Here is a 17,644-nt window from a genome sequence, read left to right on the forward strand (position 1 = left end):
GCCACATGTATAGCTAATTTATTTGCAGATACAATGCATTGAGGGCATACTATTCAAACTTATAACTAGTAATAAGAAACCCTAAGAATGGTATAATATTCCTAGTAAACTCCGCAAAGCCTCCCTTATAAGGATACCTGTCAATGACCCGAAGCATCTCATCATAGAAGACCCACCCATAAGTCATCAAAAATCACATAAATCTGCTGGTTACCTCCATTGCAACATTGACCATGTGACTTTAGTACACACAATTTTTGCTGTTCTCCACAGCCTTCCGCCTTTTTTCGCCTGCTGGTAAAGCTACAAAGGGAAGATGCAATCTTGTCTCTTTCAATTCAAATAAAAAAAATGAAGAATTCCAATCTCTGTCTTTAACATGTAGAAATAAGGAGTACAGTCAGAATTCCTGTTCCTGATTTGAATAGTGGAAGAGGTGATGCTCGATCCGTTTTGGCTGCAGTTCTTCAGACGGTTTCTACTGACTATGCTCGAGAAACAGCGTTTTGCAACAACTTTTCACAAGGTTTCACTTTTAAATGGTCACTAACTTTTCAACATACTTTGCATAAAGCGTACAAACAAATATACAACTTTTGTAATATATCTTATTAGGGAAATATGCCTTTCTTCACTTATCATGCTCCTACCCTCCCTCCTAACTGTTTAATTTTTAATTTACTGCTGAATCCGTCTCCTCAAGATGAGACCGACTCACTGAAGGATCAGTTTACATACTGCCCATGGAAGTCTATAGGATGAAGGAGCAGAGTGAGAGAGAGGCTGTGCGAGACCGCTAGATGCTGCTGCAGCTTAGTGTTTTAGCTCAACGCAGGGCTGGATTCACAGCTAAGCTGCTCAGTACTGCTGCATGATCTCCATGTTGCTGTTTCTGAGGGTGTTCTACAAAGATTGGAGAGCTGGATGTTTTCTCTGTGTGCAATGTATAGGAGGCATAATAGCAGTCCTACTTCACCCACTAACTTAGAGAAAACTGAGCATTAGAGAGAGAGAGAGAGCATGACGGGGAAAATGCAGGATGCGAGTCATATAATGGCCAGGAATAGTAGTATTGCTCATCTAAATACATGACCACTTGTTCTGAAAAGACACATGACCGGCTAGATGGAAACTACCCAATCTTGTGGTACAGGACTAGGCTTGTTTTCTTGCACTTTAACCCCTTAACGACCGACGTATATTGTTTTTACGTCGGCAGTTTGAGGTAGTTCTTCTGAAGCGCCGCCTTTTCACGTTGGCACTTCAGAAGAACTTTTCTCGCATCGTGCGGGGATCTACGGAAGCCCGGGCTGATGCTAACCGCCTCGGCTTCAGTGCAACGATCGGAGACCACTAGCAGTGGTCTCCGATCATATTTAACCCCTCAGATGCTGCGCTCAATAGCGAGCACTGCATCTGAGTGATTTTAGAGGGAGGGGGCTCCCTCTCTCCCCACTGGAATCCCTGTGTGAATCGTTTGGTGCCAATGGTTTCTATGGCAGCCTTGGGGGGCTAGTAAAGGCCCCCAGGTCTGCGTTTAGTGATTGCCTGTTAGGCCATGCCAGAAGCATGTCCTAGCGGGTGCCTACACTGACTGGCAATAATACACTGCAATACATTACTTGGGAATAACCCTTTAAGCCGTGTTGAATCATTTATTTTTACACATGGATGATATGCCAGGTTTGTGATGTGACCCACAGAATGATGTGAGCTCAGCAGGAGACAATGGTTTCTGGGGAGAACAACTGGAGTCTAAATGTCATTTACAGGGCTTGCTTCCTTAACCCCTAGGCGCACCAGGACGCAACTGTACGTCCATGTGGCCAGTGTCTTAAGGCACAGGGACATACAGTTACTGCGTGGTTCCCGGTGCACACTGTCGGCGACAGTGTGCACCGGGAGGCCAGCTGTCCCTGACAGCTGACACTCCACTGTATGCCGATCAGCGGCTTATTTCCGCTAATTCCGGCAATTAACCCCTTGATTGCGGTGATCGATTGCAATCACCGCATTCAGGGGTTTCTAGCTCATCGGCAGACCTCACGATGAAATCGTGAGGTTTGCAGATGACTAGCATGGCGATCGGAGGCCAAGTAATGGCCTCCGTGTTTGCCATGTACGGAAGCCTATCAGGATCAGCCTCCTGATAGACTTCCTGTCAGTGACAGGACGTCACTGCCGTTCACGATGCACACTGTCGATGACAGTGTCTGTGACAGTGTCGGCGACAGTGTGCATCGGGAACCGGGAGGTCAGCTGTCCCTGACAGCTGACACTCCACTAGTTGCCGATCAGAGGCTCATTGCCGCTGATTTCGGCAATTAACCCGTTACATGCGGGGCTCGATTGCGATCTCCGCATGTTGTGGGTTTGTAGCACATCCGCAGCCCCCATGCAATTGTGGGGGCTGCTGATGCTTGTGATGGCCCGGGTCTGCCATGTATGCAAGTCTGAGGATCAGCCTCTGGCTGGTCCTCGTAGACTAACTATCAGAGTGACAGTGACGTCGCACTGACAGTTGGAATACGTTACGCTACCTAGGTAGTGTAATGTATTCTAGCAGCGATCAGAGCTGCAGGTCAAAAAAATAAAGTGTAAAAAGTAAAAAAAAGTTTCATAAAACAAAAAAAAGTGTAAAAAATAAAATAAGTTAATGAATGTTTTCCAAAAGTGTAAAAATAAAAGATTTTTTTTTTCCTATAATAAGTCTCTTATTATAGGAAAAAATGAAACCGTTAAAAAACAGTACGCATATTTTGGTATCACCGCGTTCGTAATGACCCAATCTATAAAACTCTTATTTTTACCGCACGGTGAACGCTGCAAAAAAAAACAAACTAAAAACAATGCCAGAATCACTATTTTTTGGTCACCACCCCTCCCAAAATATAGAATAAAAAGTGATCAAAAAGTCACATGTACCCGAAAATAGTACCAATAAAAACTACAACCTGTCCCGCAAAAAACAAGCCCTTACACCGCTTTTTTGACTGAAAAATAAAAAAGTTACGGCTCTCAGAATATGGTGACACAGAAAATAAATTATTTTGTAAAGAAGTGTTTTTATTGTGCAAACGCTGCAAAACATAAAAAAAACTATATACATATGGTATCGCCATAATCGTACCGACCCGCAGAATAAAGTAAAATTTTAATTTATAGAGCATTATGAACGCTGTAAGAAATGAAGAATTTAAAACGCCAAAATCACTGTTTTTGGCCACCAAAGCTCTAAATAAAATTTAATAAAAAGTGATCAAAAATTTGCATCTACCAAAAATGGTACCAATAAAAACTACAGCTCGTCCTGCCAAAAATAAGCCCTCACACCGCTCAATTCATGGAAAAAAAAAGAAGTTATGGCATTTGGAAGGCGGGGAGTGAAAAACTAAAATGGAATAGCAAAAAAGGATCAGTCCTGCAAAGGTTAATTAATTTCTATTAAAAAAATAAATTCTTACCACATGTAGGGTATTGTCATACTCGGGAGAAATTGCGTTATAAATTTAGGGCGACTTTTTCTCCTTTTATCCCTTGTGAAAATGAAAAACAACATTTTAGTGGACAAAAATGTTTATATTCATTTTCACAGCCTAATTCTACTAAATTCTGCAAAAGACCTGTGGTATAAATGCTCACTATACCCCTAGAAAAAATCCTTTAGGGGTCTAGTTTCCAAAATGGGGTCACTTTTGGGATGTTTCCACTATTTTGTTCCCTCCAGGGGGTTGCAATCGCGACATGGCACTAAAAACGAATCCAGCAAAATCTGTGCTCCAAAATCCAAATGGCGCTTCCTCCCTTCTGAGCGCTGCCGTGGGTCCAAATAGCCGTTTATTACCACATATGGGGTATTTCCGTAATCGGGAGAAGATGCTTTACAAATGTTGGGGTGAATTTTCTTCTTTATTCCTTGTAAATATTAAAAATGTCTTATTTCAGAAAAAAAGTAGATTTTCATTTTCACAGACGAACTCCAATAAATATAGCAAAATACCCGTGGGGTCATAGTGCTAACTATAACCCTAGATAAATTCCTTGAGGGGTCTAGTTTCCAAAATGGGGTCACTTTTGGGGAGTTTCCACAGTTTCGGCACCACAAGACCTCTTCAAACTCGACATGGTGCCTAAAACATAATCTAAAAATAAGCAGACCCCAAAATCCACTAGGTACGCCTTTGCTTCTGAGGCCGGTGTTTCGGTCCATTAGGGCACTTGGGCCACACGTGGGATATTCCTAAAAACTGCAGGACCTGGGCAATAAATATTGAGTTGTATTTCTCTGGTAAAACCTTCTGTGTTACACAATTTTTTTTTATTACAAATGAATTTCGGAAGAAAAGAGATTTTTACATTTCCCCTCTACTTTGCTTTATTTCCTGTGAAACGCCTAAAGGGTTCAAATACTTTCTGAATGCTGTTTTGAATACTTTGAGGGGTGCAGTTTTTAAAATGGGGTAATTTATTGGGGTATTATATAATGCCCTCAAAACCACTTAAAAACTGAACTGGTCCCTGTAAAAATAGCCTTTTGAAATTTTCTTGAAAATGTGAGAAATTGCTGCTAAAGTTCTAAGCCTTGTAACGTCCTAGAAAAATAAAAGGATATTCAAAAAACGATGCAAATATAAAGTACACATATGGGAAATGGTAACTAGTGACTATTTTGTGTGGTATTACTATCGGTTTTACAAGCAGATACATTTAAATTTAGAAAAATGCAAATTTTTGCAAATTTTCTCTAAATTTTGGTATTTTTCACGAATAAATATTGAATTTATCAACCAAATTTTTCCACTATCATAAAGTACAATATGTCACGAGAAAACAATCTCAGAATCGCTTGGATAGGTAAAAGCATTCCGGAGTTATTACCACATAAAGTAACACATGTCAGATTTGAAAAAAATCGGCTGTGCCACAAGGCCAAAACAGGCTGCGTCCTAAAGGGGTTAAACTAGTCTCTGCTTCAAGTCTTGTGTGATTTGGCACTGATCTGAAGGGAGAGAAAAGGCATGGATGTTTTGGCAGTACCCAAATCACAATTTCCACTTCATACCATATTCATCAGATTTCTGTAAAGCATGAGAAACTCGAAGAGGAACCGGTTTCGTCAGAAGGATGTCTGGTTATATCCAAACCTATATTCTGCAACCTGCCCATAGGTTTCTATTGGCCAAACATATGCCAAGAGTGTTCTTCTGGTATAGACTCGAAAGGTTAATATCTGGTTACTATTTCTTGACGGTATTGAAAGGTGTAATCTACCATGCTATTCAGTACCGGGATAATTTTTTTTATTTTTCTTAAATTAATGTCACGGGCAGACGTGCATCTTAGTATACAGTATAAATGGTCAGGAAGGAGGAAAAAGAGGTTATCCCAACTTTATGCACCAAACGTAGTGTGACTAGTGTGCAAGATAAAGATTTCTCTCTGACCTGGAAATGCAAGGAAATCAATTTTTTTTTTAAATAAATTCCTTATTTTTGATAGAAAAAGATGTCATGTAATCATTATGTACGGTCAAGTAAGTGTCATTGAAAGACATGCTTAATCGTACATGTTGCATAGACTGTATACATTAATGACCGGTGTGTTAAAGAGCATAAAAGGAGAAAAGAACACAAGTACATCCAATAAGAACATCAAGTACATTTCATTGGAATCATAGGAGAGAGAATTGTATCACAATGCTAGTACACATATCTATGGAAATAAGAGCAGAATATGTGGTCATGGAGACATGGTCGGAACTGAGGAAATCCATGGGCTCCAGCGATCAAGAAATCGTTTGAGATTTGGATTCACAACTGGATAGCTCCCAACTGGGGTCCTTACTAAGTCAGAGTAGAGAGATGAGTAGTTTAGCCACCATAATTAAAAGGGTGGGTAAATTATATCTGGAATGGGGACAGTACGAGTTTGGTCCTTTTTAATGACCACATCCGCAGCAAACATTTAGGGAACATTTTGGACAAAACATCTGGACTGCGGTACCACATAGTTATAACTTTTTACAGGAGTTTCCCTGCGTTTTGACACCGCAAGAAAAGCCATGCGAGCGAGTTAAAATCTGTTTAAAACTCGCCTTTCCCGCTCAGGAGGTTAAATATTTTTCCCATTCTAACACTAGAGAGAAGGCGCTTTTGGATGATCAGACCTTCAAAGGAGAATCTCATTCCATGACAAATCGTGCTCTGCCTTAAAGTTTACCAGGAAGTTCCCCAGAGTGCAAGTTATGGAATTTGTTTGTAAGCGATTTCCCAATGGCAGCTGTGGAGACTGTCTGGATAAAGCATGCAGGTAATCTGCTACCTCAAGTCAGTCACTAACTACTCGGATCAGCAGAGTCAAAGGCTATGCTATGGTCTCTAACAGAGCCCACCGCAAAGCAGGTTGGATTTGGCTGCACCGAATACAGTGTTGGACAGGAGGTGCAATGCAGGCAATACCAGAACGGAAAACAGACAGACTGAGGGTAAACGGCAACAGAATAACCATCAGGGACTAAGTCCAAATCGGAAATCTGAGGAATACCAGGAGTAGCAGAGGCCAGAACCAGCCAAGAGCAGAATGTCCAAATCCGAGAGCAAAGGGTTAATCTAGACAAGCCGAGGTCCAGTTCCAAGAATCCAAATAGTCCGGTGACGAGGGTGTAGCCAGGAGCTTGATGAGATACTTGCATACACAAAGAAATTCACAAGCAACAGTCAAAGAACTGACCAGACTTAAATACTCGACCCAAGAATCTGATAGGAAGAAGACTGAGAAATGAGATTGGGTCTTTAACTCAAACCAGAACCACCCAGAAGCTAGGCTAGTAGTCATGACAATCTTAAAGAGATGGACGTTTCCGAACGAGTCTTCGCAAAATGTATATATTACAGATTTAACCACCGATGGGTGGAGAAAGTAGGGTAAACTGAATCCCTCAAGGGGATTCGGTGGTTATGCAAAAGATCGCCAATAGGGAGGTCAAAGTGAGATTGCAATAAGCCCAAAGTATCGTCATTTTGGAGTAGATGCGACTTTTTGATGGCTTTTTATCACATTTATTTGGGATAATTTTTAAGCCGTGGCTTGAGAAAGATCCCATTGAGATGGATTGAAACGTTGCTGGGGTGAATAAAACGCACCTCTTGATTCGCTATTCGGAGTGCTGCCTCTATTTCTTGCTTTTTGGATGAGAAGAAAGTGTAGTCCTGGGTTTCAGGATGTAAAGTTTGCCAAACCTCAACTATACCTAAGCTGGTCAGGCCTGAATACACATTCCTCAAAACACGGTCAGAAATAGGAGACTACTTGAGAGCAGAAACCAGGAGCGAGTTGAGGACCAGATTAAAGTCCCCACCACCGAAACAACAAGCCTTCAGAGAAGGCAGCTTTTTTTCTGTATAACGTTATACAGGGTGGGCCATTTATATGGATACACCTAAATAAAATGGGAGTGGTTGGTGATATTAACTTCCTGTTTGTGGCACATTAGTATATGGGAGGGGGGAAACTTTTCAAGCTGGGTGTTGACCATGGTGGCCATTTTGAAGTCGGACATTTTGTATCCAACTTTAGTTTTTTCAATGGTAAGAGGGTCATGTGACACATCAAACTTATCGAGAATTTCACAAGAAAAACAATGGTGTGCTTGGTTTTAACGTTACTTTATTCTTTCATGAGTTATTTGCAAGCTTCTCTTTGTTTACAGCCATTGACATGTCGCAGAGGTTAACACGTGAGGAGTGGATAGAAATTGTGTTGATGTCTGGGGAACGCAGTACCCGGGTCATTGCAGCAGATTTCAATGCAAGACACCCTACAAGACCACCCATCTCCCATGCTACAGTTTGCATACTGCTTGCCAAGTTTCGTGAAACTGGTTCAGTGTTGGATTTGCCCAAATGTGGACGCATGAAAACTGTCACTAATGAAGAAACATCAGTGGCTGTCCTAGCTTCATTCAGCAAGAGCCCACAGTGTAGCACTCACCGCATGTCACTGGAGAGTGGCATCAGTCGAACATCCCTTCGGCGGATATTAGCTACTCGCAAATGGCACCCTTACAAACTCCAGCTGCTGCAGCATCTCAACGAGGATGACCCAGATCGGCGCACTGAATTTGCAGAATGGGCAAAACAAAAATTGGAACAGGACCCTCAGTTTACACAGAACATTTTGTTCAGTGATGATGCAAACTTTTATATGAATGGTGAAGTTAACAAACAAAACCACCGCTATTGGTCTGACACTAACCCACATTGGATAGATCCCTCCAAGACTGTTGGAACACAAAAATTGACAATCCAACACAATGGGCAGCACTTTGAACACATTTTATAAGTGGTCAGAAACTTGTAAATAACTCATGAAAGAATATAGTAACGTTAAAACCAAGCACACCATTGTTTTTCTTGTGAAATTCTCGATAAGTTTGATGTGTCACATGACCCTCTTCCGATTGAAAAAACTAAAGTTGGATACAAAATGGCCCACTTCAAGATGGCCGCCATGGTCAACACCCAGCTTGAAAAGTTTCCCCCCTCCCATATACTAATGTGCCACAAACAGGAAGTTAATATCACCAACTATTCCCATTTTATTTAGGTGTATCCATATAAATGGCCCACCCTGTATATTCACAAAATAGTAAGTGTGTTTGGCGCATATAAATTGCAAATCGTAATAAAAGTATTTCCAATATTGCCCTTCAGGAACAAATACCTCTTCAGAATCTAAAGCAAAAGGGGTGTAGGTCTATGGAGACCTATACTTTAACCCCATAGCAGCTGAGGTAGGGCAAGTAGCATGAAACCTTCTATTTGTAAGCAGGACTATGCGTGCTAGGGATATGCGAAAGTGTTTCCTTCATAAGAAGAACATCAACCCGAGCTTTTATCATTAATGAGAAGACATGGCTACGTTTCACCAGGGAATTATAGCCTTTAACCCATTAAAATAGCAAATTGTATAGTAGTACTAGACGTATTACTTAGAAGGGGTATTTTTTATCGTAGTAAAGCTCTTCGGGGCACCCTGAACTACAAGAAACATGTATACAACTGCTCCACTAGCATCCCACAATGAAACGTGGAGCAAAACAAGAGCGGTATGATCTTCCATCTGATGTGTATGTGACCGTGAAAAAGGGGAGAGAGGCAAGAAGGGGTGAGGAGGGGGGAAAGAAGAAGTGAAGGCAGAAAAACATGGTAGCCCTGATTTGAAGGAGCCCCCTATAACCCAAGTAGCAAAGCTTAAATGTTAATCTGACCCACGAGATACAGTAGAGAACTTTTTATCGGAGTTGAAATTTTTTTTTTTTTGTAAAACCTAATGTAATATCAGCAGGTAAATTTGTGAAGGATACAGGTAGGGCAAAGGCACTAGCATTCAAGTCTCAGGTGATCAACAAGCGAGCTTGGCTTTTCATTTTAAGAGACTTCAGGCGATGGATAATGGACCACGAATCCAGCTGGGGAAGATGGGGTAGAACAGGATCATCAGGTACAGGTAACCACGAAGATATCTCAATAGACTCCATTTGCAGATCTTTCCAAGCAGGTTTTAGGTTCTCCGGGGATCTGATGACAATCTTCTTACCGGCTCGGTTATTCGCAATTCCAAAAGGATTTAATCAGATGTACAGGATTTTTTGCGTGCAGAGGGCATCCGTCAAAGGCTTGAGGTTTCTACGTTTTTGTAGGGTAGAAAGTGCCAGGTCTTGCAACAACTGTAGAGTGCCTCCCTCCCCAGCTTTGGATAGTACAGCTGAAGTGTCGGCAAAACTAAGCGGCTTGCAGATAATATCCCTAGGAGGATCTTCTTAAGGTGGTTAAGGCTTTAAAGCTCTGTGAGCTCGTTCAACAATGATAGATTCCGCTCTCTCCGTTCCCAGCAATGAGGAAAATAGTTGCAAAATAGTCGCCATTAGAGAATCCTGAGTATGGAACTCTGGTGTGGACATTATTCCGTTTGCTCCTATTTTCCTGATCACGATGAGACATAACTTTGTCTTTAAAGACTCGGATTAAGAGACTATCTGCTGTGTCTATTCCAAGACTTCCACTCTATTGCCCACCTGGCGAGCCTTGATTTGAGCGAGTTCACTAGCTATGGGGGCTAATGCCCTGGTTAAGTTTTTTTTTTCAGAAGACCACGAGATGTAGTTAGTCTGTATCTTCTGTAGGGTCAGATGTGCTCTCCGCCGACTCATCTGAATGCTGTGAGACCGCGCGTGCCGCAGTCGTTATTTTGGGTTTTCACGCTAAAACGGAAACAGGTTTTTTTTTGTTTGTTTTGTTTTTGTATCTGTTAACTGGCTGAAGCCGGTTGGATTTGGGGGATGAGGTGGGGTCTCTGGAGACTCTCTAATGGTCCACATCCCCATAACTATGTTTGGTCAGTGGTAAGCAGGGAAATAGCTGCTCAGTAGTGGGAGTGTAAAGATCACCCGTCTATCATGTAGTACGGTCAGGCTCCGCCCCCCCAGGTAATCTTTTTTTTAACCCCTTAATGTCCGGGCCTGAAAAGACCTTAATGACCAGCTCAATTTTTCTGTTTTTGCCTCTCTGCGTTTCAGCCGCCATAACTTTTTTATTTTTTCACTGACGTGGCTGTATGAAGCCTTGTTTTATGCGAGAGAAATAGTAGTTTTTTTTTTTTTTCACAGCTTGTGAGTAAAACATTTTTTTTTTTTACAGCGTGAATATAGGAAAAAGCGATTCTCGGAATAGTTTTTTTTGTTTCTTTTTCATCCCGTTCACGTTTTACGCTAAATAACCCATTAGATTAATTCTTCAGGTTATTACGGTCGTGTAGATACCTAATATGCGTAGGTTTTTTGTTTTTATTTAGTGTAGGGGCAATAAAATGTATTTAATGCAAAATAAAGACTCTTTTTGGGACTTTTTTCATTTATTTATTTGTTTTATTTATTTATTTATTTTAATCCCATCAAGTGATAACTTTATTTGTAACTTTATTTTTTACTTGTAATGTATTAGCATACTCCTGTACGCTAATACATTACACTGTGTCACTATGACACAAGCTTCTGATCGGGCAGCACATAGTGTGCCCGAACAGCAGGCACACGGAACAGACAGCCCTGGGGTCCTTTGTAGGTCCCCAGGGCTGACTGCAGAGGTATTCCCCAGTGTTTGATCACATCACTGGAATCCCGGTGATGCAATCAAAGAGGGGAATTCTCTTTCATCATGCTGCGGTCACGGACCGCGGTAATCAAAGGGTTAAACAGCTGGGGTCTGAATGTTTGCCGAGCCCAGCTGTGTTCAGGAGGCTGATAACTTTTTTTTGCGTCGACATAGCTGTATAAGGTCTTGTTTCTTGCGGGACAAGTTGTAATTTTTTAGAGCACCATTTTGGGGTACATAGAATTAATTGATTAACTTTTATAAACTTTTTGGGGGGGGGATTAGAAAAAAAACCTGCAATTTCGCCACACTTTTTTGCGTCCTAAATTTACGCCGTTTGCCCTGTGGTATAAATAACACTAACTTTATTCAGCGGGTTGTTGCGATTGCAACAATACCAAATTTATAAAGATTTTGTATGTTTTACTACTTACACAGTGAAAACACTTTTTTTTTTTTTTCAAAATTTATTTGGTTTTGTGTCTCCCATATTTGAAGAGCCATAACTTTTTTTTTTTTTTTTCCTTTTTATTTATTTTTTTTTCTTTTTCACCGATGCAGTTTTATGGGGGCTTTTTTTTTTTTGCGGGATGACTTGTAGTTTATTGGTACCATTTTGGAGTAGATGCGACATTTTGATGGCTTTTCATCACATTTATTTTTTAAGGCTGGATTCAAAGAAATCCGCGATTTTTGCATGGTTTTATTTTTTAAGACGTTCACCGTGCGGGTTAACTCCTTAACGCCGAAGGACGGATATATCCGTCAGCAGCTGCTAGTTCGCGCAGGAGGACGGATATATCCGTCCTGTGATCGCGCGGGTACTGTCACTGTACCCACGCGATCAGCGGCAGGAGCACGGCTGTTATACACAGCCTGGCTCCTGCTGCAACTGCCGGAATCGAAGTGCGCTCAATAGTGACAGCGGCATCTAATGTGTTTGACAGAGGGAGGGAGCTCCCTCTGTCACCCGATCGGCGCCCCCGCAAACAAATCGCGGGTCGCCATCGGGTTTCCATGACAGCCGGGGGTCTAACAAAGACCCCCAGCTCTGTCTTCAGTCTTCAGCATCTGCCTGTTAGGTGATGCCAGAGGCATGACCTAATAGGTTGCCTGTCAGTTTTACACTGACAGGTAATAATGCTTCGGTATACTAAGTATACCAAAGCATTATATATGCGATCAACAGATCGCATAGTGAAGTGTCCTGATGGGACTTTAAAAAAAAAATGACAATCAGTTAAATAAAGTTTGTGAAAAAAAAAAATTACAGTCAAAGTCAAATACTACTTTTTTGGCCCAAAAAGTGGTTTTATTTAGTAAAACTGTCAAAACAAATCACACATACACATATATGGTATCCCCGAGATCGTAACATCTTGACCAATAAAATGAACACATTAATTAAACCACCGGATGAACGGCGTCCAAAGAAAACGCAAAAAACAACGGCTAAATTCTCTCTTTTCTCCCCATAAAAAATAAAATAAAAGTTAATCTATGAGTCCTATATACCCCAAAATAGTACTAATGAAAACTACACATTGTCCCACAAAAATAAAGCCCACATACGGCCACATCGACTGAAAAATAAAAACGTTACGGCTCTTGGAATGCGGCGATGCAAAAACAAGTAATTTTTTTCTAAAAGGCTTTTTATTGTGCAAACGTAGGAAAAACATATAAAACCTTTACATATTTGGTATCCCCGTAATCGTGCCGACCCATAGAATAAAGGTAACATGTTATTTACGCTGCATAGTATACGGCGTAAATTTATAACGTGAAAATTAATGCTGGAATATCTGCTTATTTTCAATTCTGTCCTAAAATAAAGTTAATAAAAGTTAATCAATATGTTATAAGCATCTAAAAATGGTGCAATTACAAAATACAACTCGTCCCGCAAAAAACAAGCCCTTATACGGCTATGTCGACGGAATAAAAAAAAAGTTACGACTCTTGGAATGCGACCGTGAAAAAAACAAAAAATAATCCTTGGTCATTAACGTGCAAAATGGCCCGGTCATTAAGGGGTTAAATGATGTAATAAGTTTATAGTTGGGACGTGGCGATACCAACTATGTGTAACGTTTTTTACTTTATTTCGTTTTTTAATAAAGCAGTTTGTAAGGGGAAAAATTGTGTTTTTCATATTTTAGTTTTTTCACTTTTTATTAAACTTTTTATTTTTTTATTTTTTTTTTACTAGTCCCACTAGGGGACTTCACTATGCCATTATCCGATCGCATTTATAATACACTGCAATACTTCTGTATTGCAGTGCATTATGCCTGTCCGTGAAAAACTGACAAGCATCTGCTAGGTCATGCCAGAGTCATGACCTAGCCGGTATTTACTACAGGCAGACCTGGGGGCCTTTATTAGGACCCCAGCTGCCATCGGAGACACAGACAGCTGGTAGCTGAGAGCAGGGAGATTTAACGGCTCCCTGCTCTGTTTATTCCGATGCAACGCTGTAAAAAGGCTATTGCATCGGAATAAAGCCCGTTAGTGGCCGCCGTAAAAACACTATGGGTCGGTCACTAACGAGTGGAGGGCCTGTTAACATCATCGTTGGATTTGCGTTGAGGGGTTCTGTCGTGGAAACCTCCGACTGAACCCCTCAACGGAAAGCCAACGCTGATGTGAACAGGCCATTAATGGTACATTGCCTGAAAATGTCAGAACGTCATAAAACCTGCAGATGTCAGCTTACACAGAAATGGAACATTGCACATCTAATATTTAATGCAATCTCCCTATTTGCTCTATAATTTTGTTGACATGGATTCAACAAGGTAGATTTCATGGTACCACACAATGATGGTCTCCATCAGTTGCATTTTGTTGAGTGGACCTGTTCTTGCAATTTTACAGTTCACATTATGCCTCAAATTCTCATGTGGATTGTGATCAGGAAAATTAGCAGGCCACTCGAGCACTCTGATCTCAAGTTTACGGAAAGTTGCTTTGACTTCCGAGTTTTATCATTGTTACACATACCCGATAACCATTAGGGTTACGGTACTATTACATACCGAATTAGCATTATGACCTGGAGTAAGGTCAAGTTGAACACCCAATTGTTGTCAGGAATCCAGTCAGTTGTGGCATGAATCACATCTTGTCAAACGTCTGTGTATTGGGTGGCGTTCCTCATTCTTCAGATTAAACTAATGTGGCCAAATCCATTGTATGAGAGCCCCCCTCCCCCCCCCACACACACCATGACTCCATGGTCATGCTTTACGGTTATGCGGTCTAGACAAAATCTGCTTTTATCCAAAAACCATACCAGTCTCCAGGCTTCCACAGTCCATGATGCATGTTTGTGAGCCCACTGGAGATTCTTTTTCTTTGAATGCTAGACATTACATATCCTTTTAAGGCTTTCCATTATTGAGCCTATTCTCTGAACCTGCTAAACGGTTATTTTTACGAATCCTACACATAATATTGTCTTAGGGTGACGGCAGTCTTGGTCTTCCCTTTTAGTAGTTTTTTTGTTTTTGTCAGTTTTCCTGTTCATTTAGGCATTTTACCAGCTGTCACACAAAGAAAAAGGACATTTCAACTTCTGGGCAATATCTGTTTTACTGTAGCACTATTTATAATAAACTGCTGACTTTTTCTTTTTTTCTTTTCCTGGGTATCGTATCTGTTTAGAGAACAGACACACGGGCAGATTTATGGAAACTGTCTAAAAGAAAAATAGTGTGTTGCCTAAAGCAACCCATCGCCGTACAACTTTTATTTATTTCACCAGAATAGTATAAGAGATGGAAACGGAGTGCTGATGGCATTTTTATACAGCCTTTTCAAGGTTTCGATTTTAGAGGTCAATTTGTTTAGATATGCAGAAATGATCCATACTGTGCTAAACTTTACCACCAGTGTAGCTATGTGAGGGCTTTTTTGTACCATTTTAGGATACATACGACTTTTTGATAACTTTCTATTTCACTTTTTAGGGGAAGTAGTTCTGGCATTGTGAATTTTTTTTCCTATGGCGTTTATATTGTGCAGGTTAAACAATGTGCTATCTTAATAGTTCAGACTTTTTTTTTTTTCTCTTTACTAGTCCCCCCTCCCCCTGGAACTTCATCATGTGGTCGAGAGATTGCTCATGCAGTACACTGCAATACTTACTTTTGCAGTAAATTGCCTCTTTCTGTGCTCTGGCATTACAAACTCCTGTGTGAGCTGGCTGTAGGATCTGTATGCAAATCAGATATTAGACTACTGCTTCTTGCATAGATGCAGCCATGTGGTCTGTTCTTGGCCAGTCTGACTGAGGGTCCTCAGTTTTGCATATTTTACACTGGCTCCAACAGTGTGCTGAATGGAAGTTTGTGACCTTAATTAGCAGGTCCGTTAGATTATATAGACTCTATAGGTGCTGTCCTGGTGACAGAATGACAGATTATTTTTTTTTGTCTGGTATTCTAATTTTAATAAAGGCCCTAAATTATCTATATGAATTCACTACTACTAGTGTACGCAAATAAGACTTTTTTTGGTTTTTTTTTGTTCACCCTAATAGGTTTTAGATGAAGCAGATAGAATGTTGGATATGGGGTTTGAACCACAAATTATGAAAATACTAATTGATATTCGCCCCGACCGGCAAACCGTAATGACTAGGTAAGTGCATTTATTTATATAGTTGTATTTCGTTTTTAGCCATTTTTACATGTGTGTAAAATATATATACAGTGAAGGAAATAAGTATTTGATCCCTTGCTGATTTTGTAAGTTTGCCCACTGTCAAAGACTTGAACAGTCTAGAATTTTTAGGCTAGGTTAATTTTGCCAGTGAGATATATATATATATATATATAAAATCTAACACAAAATCACATTGTCAAAATTATATATATTTATTTGCATTGTGCACAGAGAAATAAGTATTTGATCCCCTACCAACCATTAAGAGTTCAGCCTCCTCCAGACCAGTTACACGCTCCAACTCAACTTGGTGCCTGAATTAAAGACAGCTGTCTTAAATGGTCACCTGTATAAAAGACTCCTGTCCACAGACTCAATTAATCAGTCTGACTCTAACCTCTAGAACATGGGCAAGACCAAAGAGCTTTCTAAGGATGTCAGGGACAAGATCATAGACCTGCACAAGGCTGGAATGGGCTACAAAACCATAAGTAAGACGCTGGGTGAGAAGGAGACAACTGTTGGTGTAATAGTAAGAAAATGGAAGACATACAAAATGACTGTCAATTGACATCGATCTGGGGCTCCATGCAAAATCTCACCTCGTGGGGTATCCTTGATCCTGAGGAAGGTGAGAGCTCAGCCGAAAACTACACGGGGGGAACTTGTTAATGATCTCAAGGCAGCTGGGACCACAGTCAGCAAGAAAACCATTGGTAACACATTATGCCGTAATGGATTAAACTTTTGCAGTGCCCGCAAGGTCCCCTTGCTCAAGAAGGCACATGTACAGGCCCGTCTGAAGTTTGCAAATAAACATCTGGATGATTCTGAAAGTGATTGGGAGAAGGTGCTGTGGTCAGATGAGACTAAAATTGAGCTCTTTGGCATTAACTCAACTCGCCGTGTTTGGAGGAAGAGAAATGCTGCCTATGACCCAAAGAACACCGTCCCCACTGTCAAGCATGGAGGTGGAAACATTGTTTTGGGGGTGTTTCTCTGCTAAGGGCACAGGACTACTTCACCGCATCAATGGGAGAATGGATGGAGCCATGTACCGTCAAATCCTGAGTGACAACCTCCTTCCCTCCACCAGGACATTAAAAATGGCTCGTGGCTGGGTCTTCCAGCACGACAATGACCCGAAACATACAGCCAAGGCAACAAAGGAGTGGCTCAAAAAGAAGCACATTAAGGTCATGGAGTGGCCTAGCCAGTCTCCAGACCTTAATCCCATCGAAAACTTATGGAGGGAGCTGAAGATCAGAGTTGCCAAGCGACAGCCTCGAAATCTTAATGATTTACAGATGATCTGCAAAGAGGAGTGGGCCAAAATTCCATCTAACATGTGTGCAAACCTCATCATCAACTACTAAAAACGTCTGACTGCTGTGCTTGCCAACAAGGGTTTTGCCACCAAGTATTAAGTCTTGTTTGCCAAAGGGATCAAATACTCATTTCTCTGTGCACAATGCAAATAAATATATATAATTTTGACTGATTTTCTTTTTTTTTTTTTTATATATAATCTATCTCTCACTGGTAAAATTAACCTAGCCTAAAAATTCTAGACTGTTCATGTCTTTGACAGTGGGCAAACTTACAAAATCAGCAAGGGATCAAATACTTATTTCCTTCACTGTATGTGACTCCTTCAGTAAAACGAGTTTAAAAAAAAATTATCCAGACATCTACTGTACAGTATTGATAGGCTTCTTTGGGGCTTCTAGCTGTCACGGAGAACCAGGCCTCATACTTGAAGTTGCAGGATTCATTGTTCTCTTGGCGGATCCTTAGGTTATTATCAAGTTGCGTTTGGTTCA

At 40.8% G+C, this 17,644-nt stretch overlaps 1 protein-coding gene across 2 annotated transcripts in view; it reads left to right on the forward strand.

The window, feature by feature from the left end:
• DDX43 (DEAD-box helicase 43) overlaps positions 1-17,644 on the forward strand; it is a 246,015-nt gene that overhangs the window by 141,489 nt on the left and 86,882 nt on the right. For both annotated transcript variants that reach the window (XR_012883166.1, XM_075862031.1), the window contains exon 10: positions 15,697-15,797. Coding sequence is in view for 1 of the 2 variants with exons in the window: in XM_075862031.1 (XP_075718146.1) it covers positions 15,697-15,797 (101 nt within the window). In the remaining variant the exon portion in view is untranslated. The remainder of the gene's footprint in view (positions 1-15,696; positions 15,798-17,644) is intronic.

The sequence above is a fragment of the Rhinoderma darwinii genome, chromosome 4 (genome assembly GCF_050947455.1).
Source record: "Rhinoderma darwinii isolate aRhiDar2 chromosome 4, aRhiDar2.hap1, whole genome shotgun sequence".
Taxonomy (NCBI): Eukaryota; Metazoa; Chordata; class Amphibia; order Anura; family Rhinodermatidae; genus Rhinoderma; species Rhinoderma darwinii.